This window comes from Notamacropus eugenii, chromosome 3 (genome assembly GCF_028372415.1).
Source record: "Notamacropus eugenii isolate mMacEug1 chromosome 3, mMacEug1.pri_v2, whole genome shotgun sequence".
NCBI classification, from domain to species: domain Eukaryota; kingdom Metazoa; phylum Chordata; class Mammalia; order Diprotodontia; family Macropodidae; genus Notamacropus; species Notamacropus eugenii.
This window is the reverse complement of record NC_092874.1, coordinates 223,508,254-223,527,809: the sequence shown is the minus strand read 5'-3', so window position 1 is coordinate 223,527,809 and position 19,556 is coordinate 223,508,254. Positions and strand designations below refer to the sequence as shown.

The following is a 19,556-nucleotide window of genomic DNA, read 5'->3' as shown; positions in this document are numbered from 1 at the left end:
GTTAGCCGGGCAGCGGTGGGTGTTGAGGCGGAGCAATGATTGGCGGGGAGTGGGGGGTGCTGCGAGGCGGGCGGCGGGGTGGGGCCTCGGCAGGGCTGAGTTTTGAGGCGAGCCCTGGCGGTCCTTCTCCACGCTTTGTGCTGTAGGGGGAGGGTTTAGGGGTTTGGCTGGGTGAGGGTGGGGGTGGGAAGTGAGCGGGGACAACTCCTAAGAAATTTATTCTAACTTTAGTTCTGAGGGGACCTCTGGGTCGGGGAAGGGTGACCGGAAGCGAGACTAGGACTGACCGGAAGTTAGGCCTGTGGAGGGGGAAGAGGAGAGAGCAGGCCGCTAGGGGTGGGATACTTGTGGGGAGGGTAGGGGGTGGGGTGGGTGGGGAACCGGGAGACCCGTGGGTAGATCTGCCCGGGGGCGTGGGCCGGGCCCAGAGGCCTTGGACTGGCTGCTGCTGGGGGCGGCACCGCGGCTGGGCGATCCCGGATCTGAGTGTCTGCGCCCTGGCTGTGCGCTGGAGGAGCCCCGAGGGGTCTCGCCGCTTCCCCCGAGCCAGGGACCAGGCAGGGGGGCCCAGACTCCCGGGAGGGGCAGGTCAGGGCCGAAGGCGGGCTGTGGAGGTCCGGGTGGGCGTGTGCGAACTTGCCTTTAGCCGCGGCTCGGGGGGCGGAGTTGCAGCCCCGCCGCCCGGGTCGGTGCTCGCGGAGCCCCTGCCTAGCGCGAGGAAGACCGCCGTCTCCAAGGGGGCACTGTGGAAGGAGGCAGCATGGCCTGGGCCCTGAAGCTACCGCTCACCGACGAGGTGATCGAGTCCGGGCTGGTGCAGGACTTTGACGCCAGTCTGTCCGGGATCGGTCAGGAGCTGGGCGCGGGGGCCTATAGTATGAGGTGAGTGACCTGGCCCCGCGGGCCAGGCCTTGGTGGGGTTTGGGTGGTCTGGGTAACAAAAGGTCTCCCTGAGAAAGTGTCTTGTAGGTGAGAATGGTAGAGATGTTTTGGGTGTGGGTGCTCTAACTTGGGTCTGCACTGTTCTCTCCTCTCCCTCCTCCCCTTTCCCCCCCTCCTTTTTCCTTCTCTCCATGTATTTCTCCTCTTTTCCCTCTTCTCCACCCTCTTTTTCTTCCCTTCGCTCTCTTCTCTCCCATCTTTCCCCTCTACCCCCATCTCCCTCCCTCCCACCCCCTCCCTTCCCCCCTGCTTTGGGTGCTAGAGGTAAAGGAAAAAGTGAAGAAAGGTTATTCGGAAGTTCCCTGCATCTTGCACGAGGGAGGTCTTAATCAGAATGCAGAAATGGATGGTTTTGCGGTTTAGTGGGGCAGTGCCGAGTGTCCGTGTACTTCGTTAGTAGAGCTGGGTTTGGGGCTTACGTGCAGGTGCTGCTGGACGGCTGGACACAAAGTAACTTCTTAACGAGTACTTGTTGAAAGGGAACGGAAGGCGTGCTACACCCTAATGAAAGGCATTTCATTTGCCTGAGGGTAGGCAAATTCTGTTCCGTGTGTAATTCACAAAAATATTTGCCAATATATTTTGTTTTCATTATCACTGTACCCCTCCCCCAAACCCTCCCAGAGAACCATCCCTTTTAACAAAGAATGAAAAGAGTTCATCCAAACTAGCCAACGTATCCCCCCAAAATCTAGCTTTTTGTGCAGTGGTCTCCCCCACCTCTGCACAAATGCACAAAAGAAAAAGCATGGGGGAGGCCAAACTTGGTCATTGTAATTTTATGCTATAGTTATATTACTGAATTGTAATTCAGTTTCAATTACTTTGTTCTTTCCATTTTCATTGTTGTTATGTATATGGTTTTCCTGGTTCAGCTTCACTTTTTATCATTTTGTCTTTCCAACACTTCTTCATATTTATCATCCTTGTCATTTCTTACAGCATGGTGATATTCTATCACAGTTATGTATTGCAGTTTGTTTACCATCACCTGGTCTGTAAATGTTCTTGTTTCCAGTTCTTTGGTACCACAAAAAGTGCTGCTGTAAATATATTATTGTATACGAGACCTGTCTTGATCTGCTTGAGCTATTTGCCTAGCAGTGGACCATGTCTAATTAAGAATTATATCTGTGTTTTCGAGTGATGGAAGCTCCTTAAGGAGCAGGTCTGTTTTGGCTTCAATCTTTTTATCCATAGTACCTGGTATGTAGTAATTGTTTCGTACATGCTTGTTGAATAAATGAAAGATTAGCATTTTGCTTTTCCTCATGAAATATTCTTTTACTTATTTCTTTCTCAACCAAGAAAGCATTTATTAAGTGATTTCGGGCACTGGAAATAAGAAAACAAGCAAAACGGTCCTTTTACTCATGGAGCTTATATTATAATGGAAGAAATAACAGGGGTACACATACATTCAAAGCAGTTTTGTGGAGAAGGCACTAACAGTTGGGGGGATGAGGAAAAGTGGGTCTTGAAGGAAACCAGGGATCCTTAGAGACCAAGGTAAGGAAGTGGTCAGACAGATGAGCAGTCAGTGCAAAGACATTGTGATGAGAAATGGAGTGGGGAGTATGAGGAATAGCAAGAATACATGTGAACAGTAAAGTGTAACTACGGTGAGGCTATTGCGGTAGTGAGGTGAGAGATGATGAGGGTTTGAACCCAGCGATGGTTGTGTGAGTGAAGAGAAGGGCAATGGGTGCAGTAGATACTGTGGAAGTAGAAACATTGCTTGAAAACTAATTGGATTCATGAAGCAAGTAAGACTTGAGCTTGATGTGCCCTTGAGATGCCCAGTTTAGAATGGGCACTCAGCACTTGGTGATGTGGCATTGGAACTCAAGAGAGAGACTAGGGTGGAATATATATACAGATACGCGTGTATGTATATGTCAAATGCACACATAGAGGTGATGATTAAACCCACACGATCTCTGACATTACCAAATAAAAGAAGTAGAGAAGATGGCCTAGGGTAGAGGGAACAGTTAAAGGCAGTGATGTGCTTCACAATCCACATCATTAGATATAAAGAAGACTGACACATAAGAGGAAAACCAGGAGAGAAGTTTCTCACATGAAAATCCAAAGAGAAGAAAATATCCAGGAAAAGAGGGTGTTCACCAGTGTTGAGTCAAATGAAGCCAAGAGACTGAGAGGGATGAAGGTTGAGAAAAGACTAAGAGTTTTGATTTAAAAGATCTTTGGTAACTTACGAGAGAACAATGTCAATTGATGATGCTGTCCAAACCAGAGCTAGATTGCAGAGGGGGGGAGAGGAGAGGAAGTGGAGTTAAGGAGTATAGATAATTTTTTCTATGAGTTTGGCTGACAAAGAGAGGGAAGATGTAGGAAGATAAGTAGGATCTCATGAGGTTTGTTTTTTTCAGCATATTATTATTGTAACCATCTGTAAATTGTTCTCCTTGGTTTGCTCATTTTGTTATATCTCAGTTTGTATGTTTCCATATTTCTTTAAATTGATCAGTCTTCACTTCTTATGGTGCTATACAATTTCACTTTGAATTTCACTTTGATATACCACAGTTTGTTTGGCCATTCCTCAATTGGTGGGCACCATTTTGTTTACTATTCTTTACTACAACAGAAAGTGTTGCTATAATGATAATAGTAACTAACTTCTTTAATATATTGACTTATTTAAGGTTTGCAAAGCACTTTACAAACATCCCATTTTATCCTCACAACAACCATGAGAGATAGGTACTGTTATTATCCCCCTTTTTTGCACGAGTAAAATGAAGCAAAGAGGTGAAATGACTTGCCCAGGGTCACACAACTGATAATTATATGAGGCAAGATTTGAATTAGGTCTTTCTGACTTCAAGGCCAGAGCTCTATCCACTGTGCCTCTTAGCCACTGTAAATATTCTTGTTCATATGAGTCCTTTTCCTCTTTCCTTGACCTCTTTTGATTGGGCTCATGCCTGATACTACCACTAGGTTAGTCAAATCAAATCAACAAGTATTTGCTTAACTTTTCCTATATGCCAGGCATTGTGCTAAGCACTGGGGATATAGGTGAGCAAAAAAAAAAAAAAAAAGTCCCTGCCCTCATGGAGTTCACATCAGAGTCTAATGGGGGAAGCATGCGTACTGCTATGTACAAACTATATATATGTATATGTATATGTATGTGTATATATATATATATATATATACATATATATATATGAGATAAATTGTAGGTAGTCTGAGAGGGAAGACACTAGTATTACAGCAGATTAAAATGCTTTCTTACAGAAGGTGAAATTTTAGCTAAGACTTTGGGGAAGCCAAGAAGCAGAGATGGGGAAGAGAATTCCAAGCATAGGAAATAACAAGTGAAAATTCTGGGAGTTAGGAAATGGAGCTTCTTGGAGCCATTGGATCCCAGAGTATGTGGTCAGGGTATAAGGTGTAAGAAGACTGGAAAGGTAAGAAAAGGCCAGATTATCAGGGCCTTTAAAAACCAAAGAGAAGATTTTACATTCTATTTTGGAGGTAATAGGGATATAGTCAAACCTGTACTTGAGGAAGATTTACTGGAGTGGAAAAAGACTTGAGACAAGGAGAAGTTGTGAAGGCCTGCACTAAGGTGTTGACAGTGGCGATGACAGAAGGGGACTTAATATAAGAGATGTTATTAAGGTAGAATGAACAGGACTTGGCAATTGTTTGGATATAGGGAGTGAGAAAGAATGAGGAGTCAAGGATGGCTCCTAGTTTGGAAGCCTGGGTGACTGGGAGGATGGTAGTACCCTCAACAGTAAGAGGAAAATTAGGAGGAAGGGAAGGTTAATGAGGTTTAAGACTACGTAGTGCCAAGTTGTTTTCTAGAATGATCGAACCAATTCAGAGTTCTATCACCAGTAGTTTTCTTCCAACAATTACTTTTTTTCTCTTTTGTCATTTTTGGCATTTTGATGGATATGCTGTAGAACCTCCAGGTTGTTTTAATTTAATTGTTAGTGATTTGGAGAATTTTTCACATAGTGGTTGATAGCTTGCTTTTCTTCTTTTGATAGTTCCTGTTCATATATTTACTACTTATTTATTGGAAATAACCCTTGTTCTTATGTATTTGTACAAATTCTTTAGGGCAGCTAGGTAGTGCAGTGAATAGTGCTGGCCTGAAGTTAGGAAAACTCATCTTCCTAAGTTTAAATCTGACCAGATGCTTGCTAACTGTATGACCCTGATCAAGTCACTTAACCCTGTTTGCCTCAGTTCCTCGTCTGTAAAATGAGCTGGAGAAGGAAATGGCAAACGATTCCAGTATCTTTGCCAAGAAAACCCCAAATGGGGTCATGAGTTAGACATGACTGAATAACAACAAATAAATTCTTTATATAGCTGGGACATTAAACTTTTATCAGAGAAATTTTCTGTGTAGATGTCTCCTAATTTGTTTTTCTTTTGATTCTAATTGTATTTATTTCATATGGAGTTTCCAGTTTTATGTAATAAATTTGTTTATTTTGTGTTGCATGATAATTTTATTTACAAGAATTCTCCCCCATCCATTTTTTGAAAGCTTTCTCCTCTAATGAGAGTTTTTTGTAAGGATGGGGGAGACTTGTAGGTAGCCAGGAATGAACCAATAGATAAGAGAGATTGGAGATTAGAGTTAAGGTATGATTGTGAGGACAGTCTGTCAGAGAGACAGCATGAGGATAAGTTAGGTGCTAGTGTAAAGAAGGAGAGAGTTAGGATAATTTCAAAGGTTGTGAGGTGAAGAGAGTTCACAGCCATTGAGAGTGCTGTGGGAGATGAGGTAAAAAGGGAAGGTCTGAAGCAGACACGGTGGTAAGTGGGATAGAAACTTAATTGTAGCATTTATAAACAGTGTTAGAAAGGAAGCTGTGTTTGTGGTAGATGGACTCGGTGGTGAAGTGGATGGAAAGCTTGAATTAAAGAAAGCAAGATCTGAGTTCTAGTCCTGCCTCTGCCTCAGATAGATCCTAAACTTCTGTCTGCCTCAGATTCTCCATCTTTAAAAGTGGGGATAATAAGAGTACCTACCCTACAAGATGGTTGTGAGGATTAAATTTTATATAGATTTACACAAACATATCATTTTCCAAATGTTGAAGTACTATAATTATTGTTATTCATGCCTCTGGGTCAGTCAGATCTTGGGGACAGCTTTCTTACCTATTTTGGAAAGAACTAGCTTAATCTACATGGCATTGAAGCACCCTAATGGATTCTCTACACAAGGCAAAGTTAATCTGCTAGTCTCAGCCTACTGTCCTACAGATTTACAAGTATAATTTTAGTATGACCATATGTTCAGAACTATTTTTAACAAGAAAACATTTGTGTTGAAGTTTTCCCCTCCAAGAATTCTCACTTATCATTCACCACTTTTGTATCTTAGGTATTGCCTTACTTAAATATTTTAAGTACTTAGTCCCCATCTTGTTATTTGAAGTGTGATATCTATCTGCCAGTAATATAACTGGACTCAACCTGCATATAAATGTCCCTTTTACATCCTTAGATTCAACTTCTTAAATTTATGTATTTTTTTTTTTGAATGAGAGGACCTTCAGAACATTGTTCTTTTTCTTTATCACTTAAGTTTCTTTCTTCACCCACCTGTCAGGCATGGGACTTATTTTAGCAATTAATCTGGCACATTATATCTTTACTTGATTTTAAAGAGTAAATCATAGTCTGTTGTAAAAAAAAACAAAAACCCAAAACTTTTTCTTCCTTTAAACAGTAAATATTCTTTTAACCTTTTTTCAATAAATCTGTTTCCCACATTTAATCAGCAAGCTATTGTCTATTACTTTGTAATATACCACTGCAGTTTGTGTATTGTACTTTCTGATATTTTTGTGAATTTTTGAAAATAATGTTGGTGTGATCACCTTGTCGGTAGAAATGCTAGTGGCTTTAGTTTCTTTGAGTATTTGATGTAATTAATTTGTAAATCTATTTGGTCCTAGTTTTTCATTTTGGAGTTCTTTTGTGGCCAGTTATTTCTTTTTCTGAGTTTGGAATAAATGTATGTGTTCTCCTAATTTTATATTTTTGTAATTATTTATCTATTTCATTTACCAGTTTTGTTGGCATATAATTAGGCAAAATAGTTTCTAATGATTTCCTTCATAGAGGCAACATGGCACAATGGATAGAGACCTGGCCCCTGAGCCAAGAAGACCTGAAAGTTCTGCCTCTGACATGTATTAACTGTGTGACCTTGGGCAAGTCATTTAACTTTTAAGAATGCTAGTCATTTCAAGGATTTTAAATGTAAGAGAAGGTACCAACTTGCATTGGTAGGTAGAGTTTACTACTAATCTGACAGTTCATGTCAATAAAAATCACAGATCTAGTCTCTCCTTAATTCTTTTTCTTCTCCATTTGCTTTTGATTCTCCTTTTTTATTTGAGAGCTTGATAAGCATCAACCAACATGAACAGTTTCATATAAAAGGAACTAGGAAAAGAAGCTTGAATGTGAAACTGCCAGTTACTTCTTGCTTTAAAAATATATAAATTTATAACATAAATAAAAATATATGAAAATTTATAAAAAAGCATAAATACATGCATATACATGTGTATGTGTATTTCTGCATGTGTAAATTCAGCATCTTAATTCCAAAGCTGCCCTTGTTTTCTGTGTCTTCCTCTGAACATGCTTCTCTTTTAATCTGAATACCTAGGCATCTAGGTGATGTAGTGGATAGAACATTGAACTTTGAGTCAAGAAAATTTGAGTTAAAATCCTGCTTCAGACTTGAGCCATGGGATCCTGAGTAAATCCCATAGCCTTTCTCAATCTCAATTACTTCCTCTATAAAATGCAGATAATAATAGCACCTATCTTAGGGTTGTTGGGAGGTTTAAAGGAGATGATATACATAAAGTGCTTTGTAAATTTTAAAGTGCTGCATAAATGGTATTTATTATTAATTTTATATGTTTCATTGCATCCTTTTTCTTTTTTCCTTTTCTTTTTTAAATTGGTATCACTATTACTAGGGGCAGCCAGGTGGTGTAGTGGTTAGATCTCTGGGCCTAGAGTCAGGAAGATCTGAATTGAAATCCAGCCTCAGACACTTACTAGCTGTGTGACACTAGGCAAGTCACTTAACTCTGTTTACCTCAGTTTCCTCATCTGTAAAATGAGCTGGAGAAGGAAATGGCAGACTACTCCATTATTTTTGCCAAGAATATCCCAAATGTGGTCCTGAAGAGTCAGACGTGACTGAAATGACTGAACAACAACCAAACATTAAGATCACTAACTTCCATTCTTTTCTCTAAAAAAATTCCGTCCCTGTAACAGATAAGCATAGTCAAGTCAAAGAAATGCATATGTTGGCCTCCTCTGAAAAGTTTATTTCATTTTTCACCTCTAGTAGACCTCTTAGTCAAGAGCTGAGAAAGATGCTTTGTATTAGTCTTCTGGTTAATCATTGGATTGATCAGAGCTCTTAAGTCTTTCAGGTGGTTTTTCTTTACCGTGTTGTAGTCGTTGTGTGAATTACTCCTTTGGTTTTGCTCACTTTCACTCAACATTAGTTGATACAATAATATTCCATTACATCACATACCATAATTTGTTGAACTGTTCCCTGGTTGATAGGCATTCCCTCCTTTGTATAAGTGCTATTCTGAATATTATATACATGTTGGTCCTTTTCCTCTTTCTTTCGTTTTTCCAGGGGTTTGTTATGGTATCTGTTGGGTCAAATGGTATTTCACATTTTAATGACTTTTGGGGTGTCATTCCAAATTGGTTTCCAGAATAGCTGAACCAATTTATAGCTCTACCAATAGTGCATTATTGTGCTTGTTTTCCTCTAGGCTCTCCCACAATTGTAGTTTTCCTTTTTTTGTCGTATTTGCCACAAAGATGTGTGTGGGGTGGAACCCTAGAGTTGCTTTAATTTGAAGTTTTCTAGTTGTTAGTGATTTGGATAGGATTGGGGGGGGGCGATGTTGTTTTTTACTGTTGATAGCTTTCATTTTTTAGAGAGCTGCCTCTTCATAGCCTTTGACTGTTTACCTCTTAGAGAACTGATTCTATATTTGAATCAATTCCCAGGACAACTTGAATATGAGATCTTTATTAGAAAAACTTGTTACAAAGATTTTTTTCCCCAGTTGATGATTAACTTTCAAGTTTTAATTTGAAAAAAGTGAAAGCACTTTTCATTTTTATGTAATCAAATTTTCCCATTTTTGTGTCCTGTGCTCCTTTTTATCCTTTGTTTCATCGAGATCCTTTCCTCCATGGATAGCTGAAAAAGGTATGTACTTACTTGCTTTTTAAATTTACTTATGATATGACCTTCTATATCTAGGTGATGTATACTTTCGGAATTTATTGTGCTATGTGGTATGAGATACTCCTGCTCGACTTTTCTATTTTTTAAAACTGGTACCTTTAGTTTTACACAATAATTTCAGATCTACTCTTAGGCCCTTTTCTGCCCCCTTCCTTTTTTCTGTTATTTCCCTTCAGATTTTTGAATTTTTGTTCCAGATTGATTTCATAATTTTTTTTAGCTCTATAATCTTTTGGTTGTTGAACATGTCACTAAAGAAGTAAATTAATTTAGTTAGTATTGTCATTTTTATTAGCTTGACATGGTTCACCATAAGCATTAATATAGTTCCAATTATTTAATTCTGCTTTAGTTCTGTAAAGTACCTTGTAGTTATATTCATATAACTCCTGGGTATGCCTTGGCATACAGATTCCCAAGTATTTTATGTATTCTATCATTATTTTGAATAGAATTTTCATTTCTTTCTTAGCCTTTTGAGGTTTTTTGGTAAGATAATAGAAAAAATATAAGAAAGGTTTATTTTTTTATGCTGTTTTGCTAAAGTTATTATTTTGTTTAATTTTTTAAGTGTGGAATCTCTAGGGTTCTGGGTTCTCTTAAGTAGTCCATATCATTTGCAAAAAGCTTAATCTTATTTCTCTTTGCCTATCCTTATTCCCTTAATTTCCTTTTCTTGACTTATTGCTGTAGCCAGCATTCTAGAATGATATCAAATAATAGTGGTGATAATAGACATCCTTGCTTTGCCCCTGCTCATTTTGCAGACACCTCTAGTATTTCTTGTTTACAGATAATGCTGGTTCTTTAAGATGAGTGCTATTTTCCACTTGAATGAAGGGTCTCTTTATTCTTATGTTTTTAAAAACATATTGTAAGCATTTATAAAAGCCTTTTCTGTATATGTTGATATAATCATGTGTTTTTATTTTTCTTATTAGCATGGTTTATTATAATTTATAGTTTTGTTAATATTGAAATAATCTTGCATTCCTGGTATAAGGCCTACCTGCCCATATTGATTTAAAAAAAAAATATGTTGCTATAATCTGTTAATGTTTTATTTGTTATTTTTGTGTTGATATTCATTAAGAATGTTGGTCTATAATTTGTTTCATTGTTTTTTTCTACTGTGTCTCGATATTGAGACCATATTATTTGTATCATAAAAGCAATTTGGTAGGATCCTTTCCCTCTTTTTGAGAAGTTCATTCAACATCAGTTAATTGTTCTTTGACAGAATTCACTTGTAAATATATCTTGTCCTGAAAGATAGAGCATTTATTAAGCACTCTGTGCAAAGCACTATGCTGAGCACTAAGGCTATATATAGAAAAGCAGAGCAGTCTCTGCTGTCAATCACCCTCTTAATCAGTCATTATTAAGTGCTAATGTTGACCTGAAAACTTGGTTAAAGAAAAGGCAACAGGCTAAATGCATACATTTTATGATTTAATTAATTAAACAGTTTCCTTTAAAGAAAATGGTAACATAATATTATGGAGCCAGAGATTATATGACTACCAGTACAAAGAATTGGCCAGCCTTAAATCTGTTACAGGACAAAGGAGGTGTTCTGTGTCCTTCAGATTTATGGTCTCCATAAGTGATTAACTAGACCATTAGAAAGGAATTTAATTGCATAGGTTCTAAATACAGTAAGATAACAGAGTTTGACAAAGTTTCAAATAGAAATTACCACCGAAGATGTCTGTGTTTTCTTTACCATCAACATGCCATAGCATAGTATATGTCTACAAATATTAAGATGTGGAAAACGTCCCATTATTCAAGATAGTGTCTTAGGTTAAAGGTCTCATAAGGAATATTAAGTCAGCATTCTCTGAGTTTGCTTCAGAGAGAACAAAGAGATTATTCCAAAATTTTATATTAAATATTATCACTAACTATGTCAGGCTAAGTGTTTGTTGTTTAATTGTTTTGATCATGTCCAACTCTGTTACCCCATTTGAGGTTTTCTTGGAAAAGATATTAGAATAGCTTCCCATTTCCTTCCTTCAGCTAATTTTACAGATGAAGAAATTGAAGCAGAGAGGGTTAATTGACTTGCCTAGGGTCACAGAAGTAATGTGAAGCTATATTTGAATTCAGGTCTTCCTGACTCCAGACCTGGCCCTCTCCTGTACCACCTAGTAATACCTAGTGCTGAATCTTAGGAATACAAAAAGAGACAAAAGACAATTCCTGTCCTCAAGGAGCTCACAATCTAATGGGGGAGACAACATGTAAATAAATATATAAAGCAAGCTATGTATGGGATAAATAGGAAATAATGAACGGGAAGGTACTACAATTAAGAGGGGATGGGTAACGCTTCCTGTAGAAGGTGAGATTTTAGTTGGTACTCAAAGGAAGCCAGGAGGTGAGAAGGGAGAACATTCCAGGCATGGAGTATAGCCAGAAAATTCTGGAGCCAAGAGATGGAGTGTCTTGTTCATGGAATAGCTGGGAGGCTAGTGTCACTGGATTAAAGAGTATATGCTGGGGAGTAAGACATAAGAAGACTGGAAAGGTAGTAGGGGGCTAGGTTACGAAGGGCTTTGAATGCCAAACAAAGGCATTTGTATTTGCTTCTGAAGACTATCCTCTAGAGTTTTTGTTTGTTTTGAGTAAGGGGGTCACAAGATCAGACCTGCGCTTTAGGAAAGTCACTTTAGTAGCTGAATGAGAATGGATTGGGTGGGGGAGAGATTTGAATCTGGCTAACTCACTAATAGAATATTGGAATAATTCAGGCCTGAGGTAATGAGAGCTCCTGCACTGGAAAATAGTGGCAGTGTCAGAAAATGTGGCAGTGGCCAAGATGTTGCAAAGATGAAATTGATGGGCCTTGGCAACAGCTTGGATATGGGGATGTGAGACAGTGAGGAGTCCAGGATGATTCCTAGGCTGCAAGTCTGAGAGACTGGGAAGGGGAGGATACCCTCTATAGTAATAGGGGAGGTAGGAGGTGGGGAAAGTTTAGGAGAAAATATAATGAATTCTGTTTTGGACATAATGAGTTTAAGATGACTGCTAGATATCTAGTTCAAGATGTCTGAATGGCAACTGGAGATGAGAGATCTTAGGCCAGCAGAGAGATTGAGGCAGAATAGGTTGATTTGAGAGTCATCAACAAAGAGGTGGTAATTAAACATGGAGTTGATGACATCACCAAGTGAAGTAGTATAGAGGAAGAAGAGATTTGGATCTTTTGTGGTCTGGAGGAAGATCCAGCAGAGGAGACAGAAGAAACTTACGTAGGTAGGAGGAAATCAGGAGTGAGTGGTGTCTCAAAAACCTAGAGAGAGAATGTCAAGGAAGAGAGAGTGATCAACAACGTTAAAGGCTGTAGAGAAGTAAAGCAGAATGAAGATTGAAAAAAGGCCATTGCATTTGGCAGCTAACATATTGTTAATAACTTTGGAGAGATCAGTTTCAGTGGAATGATAAGGTTGGAAGCCATATTGTAATGGACAAAGAAGAAAGTGAGAAGAGAAAAATTGGAGGCGCCTATTGTAGAAAGTCTTTTTGAAGAGTTTAGCTACAAAGGGCAGAAGAGAAGTAGGACAACTGCAGGGATGGAATGATCAAGTGAGGCTTTTTTTTGGGTAGCGAAGAGATGGGCATGTTTGTAGGCAGTAGGAAATGAGCCAGGGTAGGGTGTGGGGACAGAGAGAGAGAGAGAGAGAGAGAGAGAGAGAGAAGGGAGGGAAGGAGGGGGAGAGAGAGAGAGATAAGGGAAAGAATGGGATAACAGGGGTCATCTTGGAGGAGACAGAATGGAATGGGATCACTTGGAACAGGTAAAGGAGTTAGCCTTGGTAAGAAGGAAGACGACTTCATCACATGAAACAGGGATGAAGGAGGAGAGAGTGGAATAAGGCATCTGAGTAATAAGAGATGAAGAAGATGGCAAATGGCCTCAATTTTTTTTTTCTGTAAAATATGAGACAAAGGTCTCAGCTGAGAGAGTAGGGAATGGGTAGCTTTGGGAGGCTCAAGGAGAATTGAAAAGGATTGGAAGAGCTACTATGGAGAGTGGGATATCGAGTTGATGAGGAAAGTATAGTAGGATTGTCTAGCAGCAGTGAGGGCTCAGTTGAAGTTATATAACATAAATTTGTAGTGGGCCCTGTTAGAATTATTAGAGATTTTTCCACTTTTGTTTAGCAACCTATGCATAGGAGAGAAGACAACTGATTGTGGACCCAAGGCTGAGTCTTGGCTGAGCTTAATTGATGATATGGTAAGGGGGCTAGGAATTCACAGTAGGAGAACAATGTAGAATTGAATAGATTAACCAAGGAGTCAAGATGGGAAGAAGAGTGGAGAGTGGCGCTAGTGCAGGGGAGATGACCTGGGAGAGAACTGAGATTGGAGATTCTTGGGCAGATGAAGAGTTTCTCAAAAAATTCATGTTCTCAACTGTAGGAAATACACCCATAAGATGTTTTAGTTGTAAATCAGATGGAAAGACCTTGTGGTCCTTAGGCAAAGATGCTAATGTATCTTCTTCAATGTAATTTCCATTGATCAAACCATATTCATTTCTTATGTTGAGCTGCTTGACAGTACCAAGGTCATTGGTGGTGAGAACTTTGTTCAACAGTTCAGGCTTCAGGGAATGTTGAAGCTGCAGAGGCAGTTAGTTGCGAAGTCAGATTTCTACAACCACTGGCATCCTATATACTACCTGTGGGATCAGGCTGGACATAGGTTGGGTAGTTGGCAGGGTGCTCCTATTCCTGAAGCTCTTGGTCTTATCTGCTTATCTATGGCAGGTAGCAGGTCTCCTACAAGAATTGTTCCCCTTCGTAATAGCTGATGGCTCTGGCTAGTATTTTGACGGATAGAAATTTCCTGTATTTTTTTCCCTTGGCAATTCATTTGTGACTTTCAATTTCTTTCTCTAATTTTGAGTTATTTGGATTCTTTATTTCTTGTTCTGGTAATCTAGAAATTTTGTGTGTATGTATACACATACATATATTTCATTTAAGTTACCTCTTTTGGCATATCATTTGGCAAAATAGTTGCTAACAATATCCTTCATTTCTTTTTATTTTGTCATGAATTTTTTTTCTTTTTGAAATTGCCATATTGGTTTTTCTCACTCTTAAAAAAATTAGCTAACAGTTTATTTTGTAGTAGTAGTAGTTGTTTTTTGTGGGGTTTTTTTTTAAACCTAGCTTCCAGGTGTATTAATCACTCAAATTTGAGTTGACTTTTTTTGTCTTTCAATTTTTTTCTTTGATTTTCAGAACTTGTGTTTTTTTCTTGGAGTTTTTTTTTGTTTGATGTGTTGCTTTTCTAGTTTCTAATTATATGCCAAATACATTGTTTTTTTTATCTCTTTTGTTGATAAAAGTGTTTAGAATTATAAACTTTCTCTTAGGGATTACTTTGACTATATAGCAAAAGTTTTGGCATATTATCACTTTTTAAAAATGTGATTCTATGATTTATTTCTTTACCCCTATAAGTTCTTTAGGATTAGTCTATTTAAGTTTGAGTCCTTTCTTTAAATGTACTTTATTGATTATAATTTTTTTTCATCAGTTTGTTGCCCATGTTGCTTTACTTCCTGACTGTTCATTTTCACTGGCTGTCCCTTGTGTCTGAAACTCTCTCCCCCTTTATGTCTATCTTCTGGTTCCCTGACTTCCTTCAGGTCTCACTTTCTGCAGTAAGTCTTTCCCAATCCTCCTTAATGCTAGTTCTTTTACTCTGAGATTATCTCTGATATATCCAATTTATATCTTATTTGTAAATAGTTCTTTGCATGTTGTCTTTACCTTTAAACTGTAATATGAGCTCCTTGAGAGCTGGGACTGTTTCTTGCCTTTCTTTGTATTCTCAGTTTTTAGCATATGTAGTTGGTTAATATGTTCTTGTTGACTTGATTTGACTTGTTTAATATTTCTGTTTTTTCTGATTCCTGATTTAAGACTCAATATATGTTCAGTTTATGCAAATGTGCCATGCATAGCTGAGATCATTGTATTCCTTTTATTCCTATTTCTGTTCAGTAATTGCCAGAGAGTCATCGTATTTAACTTTTCTAAAGTCCTATGCAGGTACTTAATTTCTTTCTTGTTTGTCTTTTTGTTAGATTTGTCGAGGTTTGAAAGGGGAATATGGAAATCTACAATTATATTTTAGTTTTGCTGTTTATTTCTCCTTGCAATTTATTCACTTTTTCTTTAAATACTTTGGTAAATGTATGTTAAAGTATTGTTAGTATTTCCTTATTTCTTGTGCCTTTACACACAATCTAGTTTCTCTGCTTATCTTTTTTAATCTTACCTGCATTTAAGGTTTCCTTGTCAGAAATCGTGATCATTGACCTCTTTTTTTTTTTAATTTTCCTGAGGCATAATGAATTCTGCCTTTCATTTTACCTCCTTATGAATTTTTGTTTCAAGAATGTTATTTCTAAACAACATATTGTTCAGTTCTGTGATATAATCTGTTTTATGGATGAGTTTTATTTCTTTCATGTTCATGGTTATGATATCATATCTACTTAGACTTCTTTCTGTGTTTGCCTGCTGTCCTTTTTTGGGGGGGGAGGGGCAAAGAAGAAGGTGCTGAAAGAGGGAGATTGGAATTAGAACTGGTCATTTATAATTGAAGTGATCTTCCACTCCAGTGCTCTTACTCTTTTTTACCTTCCTCAGACCCGGATATATTTTCATTATTTCCTTTTCATCATCCCTTTACAATACATCCTCATTTTACTCATGTCTGTACCTGCCACAACTCTGTCCTTCCCATTAAATGCTCTCTTCATGTCCCTGTTTTCCTGCTGAGTTTAATATATTTCTATATCAAACTCCTTACATGTCTATATATTCAACCCTCCTTTGTCCATGTCATAAGTGATGATCCTTCACCCCATCTTCCATGTTCATATACTCTTCTCTCACCTCCTAATTATGAGAAATATTAAGTGCCATCCCTTTCTTTCTTATTTCTTCCCTTACTGAAGTTTCTAGGCCCTAATTGAGGCACTTCCTACATGAATCATCTTTCTTTACTTCAGCTGAAAGTAGTATTTGCCTTCTCATTTCTCAAAGCACTTTGTACTTATCACCTTTTCTATTATATCATAGTGTTTTATTTATGTATTTCCCTCTCTCCATTAGATTGTAAGTTTGATATCTGAGACTATGTTCTATCTGTCTCTGCATCCCAGTGTTTGTTATGTGCTTGCTGAATTGAATGATGCCCTTCCTGACAAGATGGGTGATATATATAGCTTGACAGTTGGACCAGTTGGATGAACTGTATTTAATATTTTAATGGACCTGTGATCTCATCGATGTAGGTATTCCTTCTCGTGGTAAAAATGAAAACTTTTTATGCCTTTTCATCCTATAAGATTCATGTATGAATATTGCCATAAATCCCACAGTGTTTTTACTCAACACACTTACATTCCTTCTACATATCTTTACATTGCATGGATACCAGCAGAGGATACCAATGGATTGTTCATCTGTTTTTCAGTACTACTATATGACAGGAGCATCTTTCCAGTGTACAGTATATCTCTTTCTGATTTGCAAAGCATTTTCTATGCTTTATATCATTTGATTCTTGAACTGAAGATTGGAGGGATTAAGTGACTTGCCCAGGGTTTCACAGCCAACAAGTAAGTAAAGACAGGTTCAAAACCAGGAATTCTTGACTCTTAAGTCTAACACTCTATCCACTAGGCCATCTCAGACATCTTCTTTCCTAGTCATACATCTCTTTAATGATCTTTTTTGCTGTTTCTTGTGCTGTTTATCATTGGTAATACGATCTGACCTGTTGACATCTATGATATTTCTTGTCCAAAAATAATTGATTTTTTTTGAGATTGTGCTATTTCAGTATTCTCAGCCATATAGCATCACTGGAAGCATATTGGTAGTATTTCCTTATTTCTTATGCCTTTAAATATAATCATTTTCCTGTTTATATTTTTTAACCTTATCTACTTTTATTGTTTCCTTGTTTGAGATCATGATTGCAAAGATGAATTTTTGTTTCAGGGAAAAACTTAGGGTAATTGAAAACCCTGGACAGGTTTCCAAGTGCAGTCTAGTCCAGTCTTTAAATCTGGACCCAGATCATTGTTCATCCTGCAGTGTGCATTAGGGGTAGATTAGGTCTTGGAAGTGTCTATTTGCATACAATAGTCTAGACAAAAGGTGTTCTTCACCTACTCCAGCCAATCAATAATCATTTATCAGACTCTTACTATGTAAAACAGGTTATACAAATAAAAGTGAAACAGTCCCTGCCTGATATGTGTAAAAATAATTATAGCAGCTCTTTTTGTAGTAGCAAAGAATTGGAAATTAAGGGGATGCCCATCAATTGGAGAATGGGTGAGCAGGGTGTGGTATATGGTTATGAATATTGTAAGAAAGGATGAGGAAAATGGTTTCAGAAAAACCTGGGAAGACCTGTGATTTGATGCAAAGTGAACAGAACCAGTAGATCATTAATAGCAATATGGTAATGATAATTGTGAAAGAGTTAGGTACTCTGATCAATACGGTGATCCAAGACAATTTGAAGGACTTGTGATAAAAAAATGCTGTCCACCTCCAGAAATATTTTGCATGATTTCATGTATATAATTGTTATCATATTGCTTGCCTTAATGGATAGGAGAGGAGCTGGAGGGGGAGGGAGAGAATTTGGAACTCAGTATTTTTAAGAAAATGAATTTTAAAAATGAAATTTATAAGAAGCAAGCAAAAAAGAAACAGTCCTTGCCCTCAAGGAGTTTATATTCTAACTGGGGAGAAAATATGTACACATATGAGTATATACAGGATATATGTAAAATGAATACAAGATAGTTTGAGGTGGGAATATGGTAGCAGCCTGTGGGACCAGGGCAGGTTCCATGAAGAAGGTGGTACTTGAGCTAAATCTTAAAGGAAACCAAGTGAGACAGAGAGGTGCTGAGGGAAGGCATTCCAGCCATGGGGGGAAGCAAGTGCAAAGGCATTGATAGATGGGTGATGAAGCATGTCATGTGAGCCAAACACTGAGTAGGCTACTAGTTAAAACAAAGAGAGAAAACGGAGTAAAGTTTAAGAAGACTGGAAAGGCAGGAAGGAGCTAGCCTGTGAAGAGCTTTAAATGTAAACAGCAGAGTTTATCCTTGAAGCCATAGGAACTACTGGAGTTTATTAGGGGTGGTGAGACGATCAAAAATCACTTTGGCAGCTGTGTGGAGAATGGATTGGAATGAAAAGAGGCTTGAGACAGTACACCAAAAATGGAGGCTGTTGCTGAAATCCAGGTGAGAGATGATGATCTGAATTAGAGTGGTTACTATGAGTGGAAAGGAGAGGATATTTATTTCCACAGATGTTGTGTACACAGAAATGACAAGATTTTGCAGCTGATTGGATATGTGGGGTGAAGAGTCTAGGATGACACTGAGGTTGCAAACCTGGGTGACTTGGAAGAATGGTGGTGCCCTTGACAGTGATGGGGAAGTCTGGAAGAAGAGTGGTTTTGATGGAGGGAAAATAAAAAATTCTCTTTTGTCATGTTGTATTTGAGATAATATGGTTGATGATGTGGCATCAGAGCTCAGAAGAAAGAATAGGACTAGATATGTAGAGATGACTTGGATTTTTCATGTGTGGATTATTAGGCCAAACCTGAATGATTGTGAATCTTATTTAGGCTCTACAGTATTCTGGAGCTTTATGCAGTCAATACAGTGCCATATTTTGAGAATCATCTCTACAGAAATAAATGTGAGAAAGGAATGGGCAGTCTTTCACAAACAGTATACTAAAGCATACCTTGATCTTTATGGTCACACAGTTTGCCAGTGGACCTCTTTTCACTGTACTTATTGTTTGTTAATCATAAAATAGCATTTCACTGAGTAGAGCAAAAGGCTTCACTACATTGTTAATTTCACACAAGAGTCATTATAGAAGCAGTAGTTAGGTGGATCAGTGGGTAGAGTGCTGGTCGTGGAGTCAAGGAAGATCAAAGTTCAGATCTGGCCTCAAATTCTGACTAGTCATGGAACCCTAGGCAAGTCACTTAACCTCTTTCTTCCTTAGTTCACTAAATATTCGAATGCAGAATGTACTCCTGCCAAAAAGACTATTTTATGGAGAACTTGCATGGGGCAAGTGATCATATGGTGGCCAGAAGAAATGATACAAGGATACTCTCAAGGTCTCTCTCAAGAACTTTGGATTTGACTGTGTAGCATGGGAAACGCTGGCACAGGAACCGCCCAGCATGGCATGCCCAC

The 19,556-nt window shown here is 38.3% G+C and overlaps 1 protein-coding gene across 2 annotated transcripts in view; it reads left to right on the top strand.

Moving 5' to 3' along the window:
- Nucleotides 1-446: 446 nt before the first annotated feature.
- TFCP2 (transcription factor CP2) overlaps nucleotides 447-19,556 on the top strand; it is a 58,225-nt gene continuing 39,115 nt past the window's right edge. For both annotated transcript variants that reach the window (XM_072654695.1, XM_072654696.1), the window contains exon 1: nucleotides 447-882. In XM_072654695.1, coding sequence (XP_072510796.1) covers nucleotides 761-882 — 122 coding nt within the window. In that variant the 5' untranslated portion in view covers nucleotides 447-760. The remainder of the gene's footprint in view (nucleotides 883-19,556) is intronic.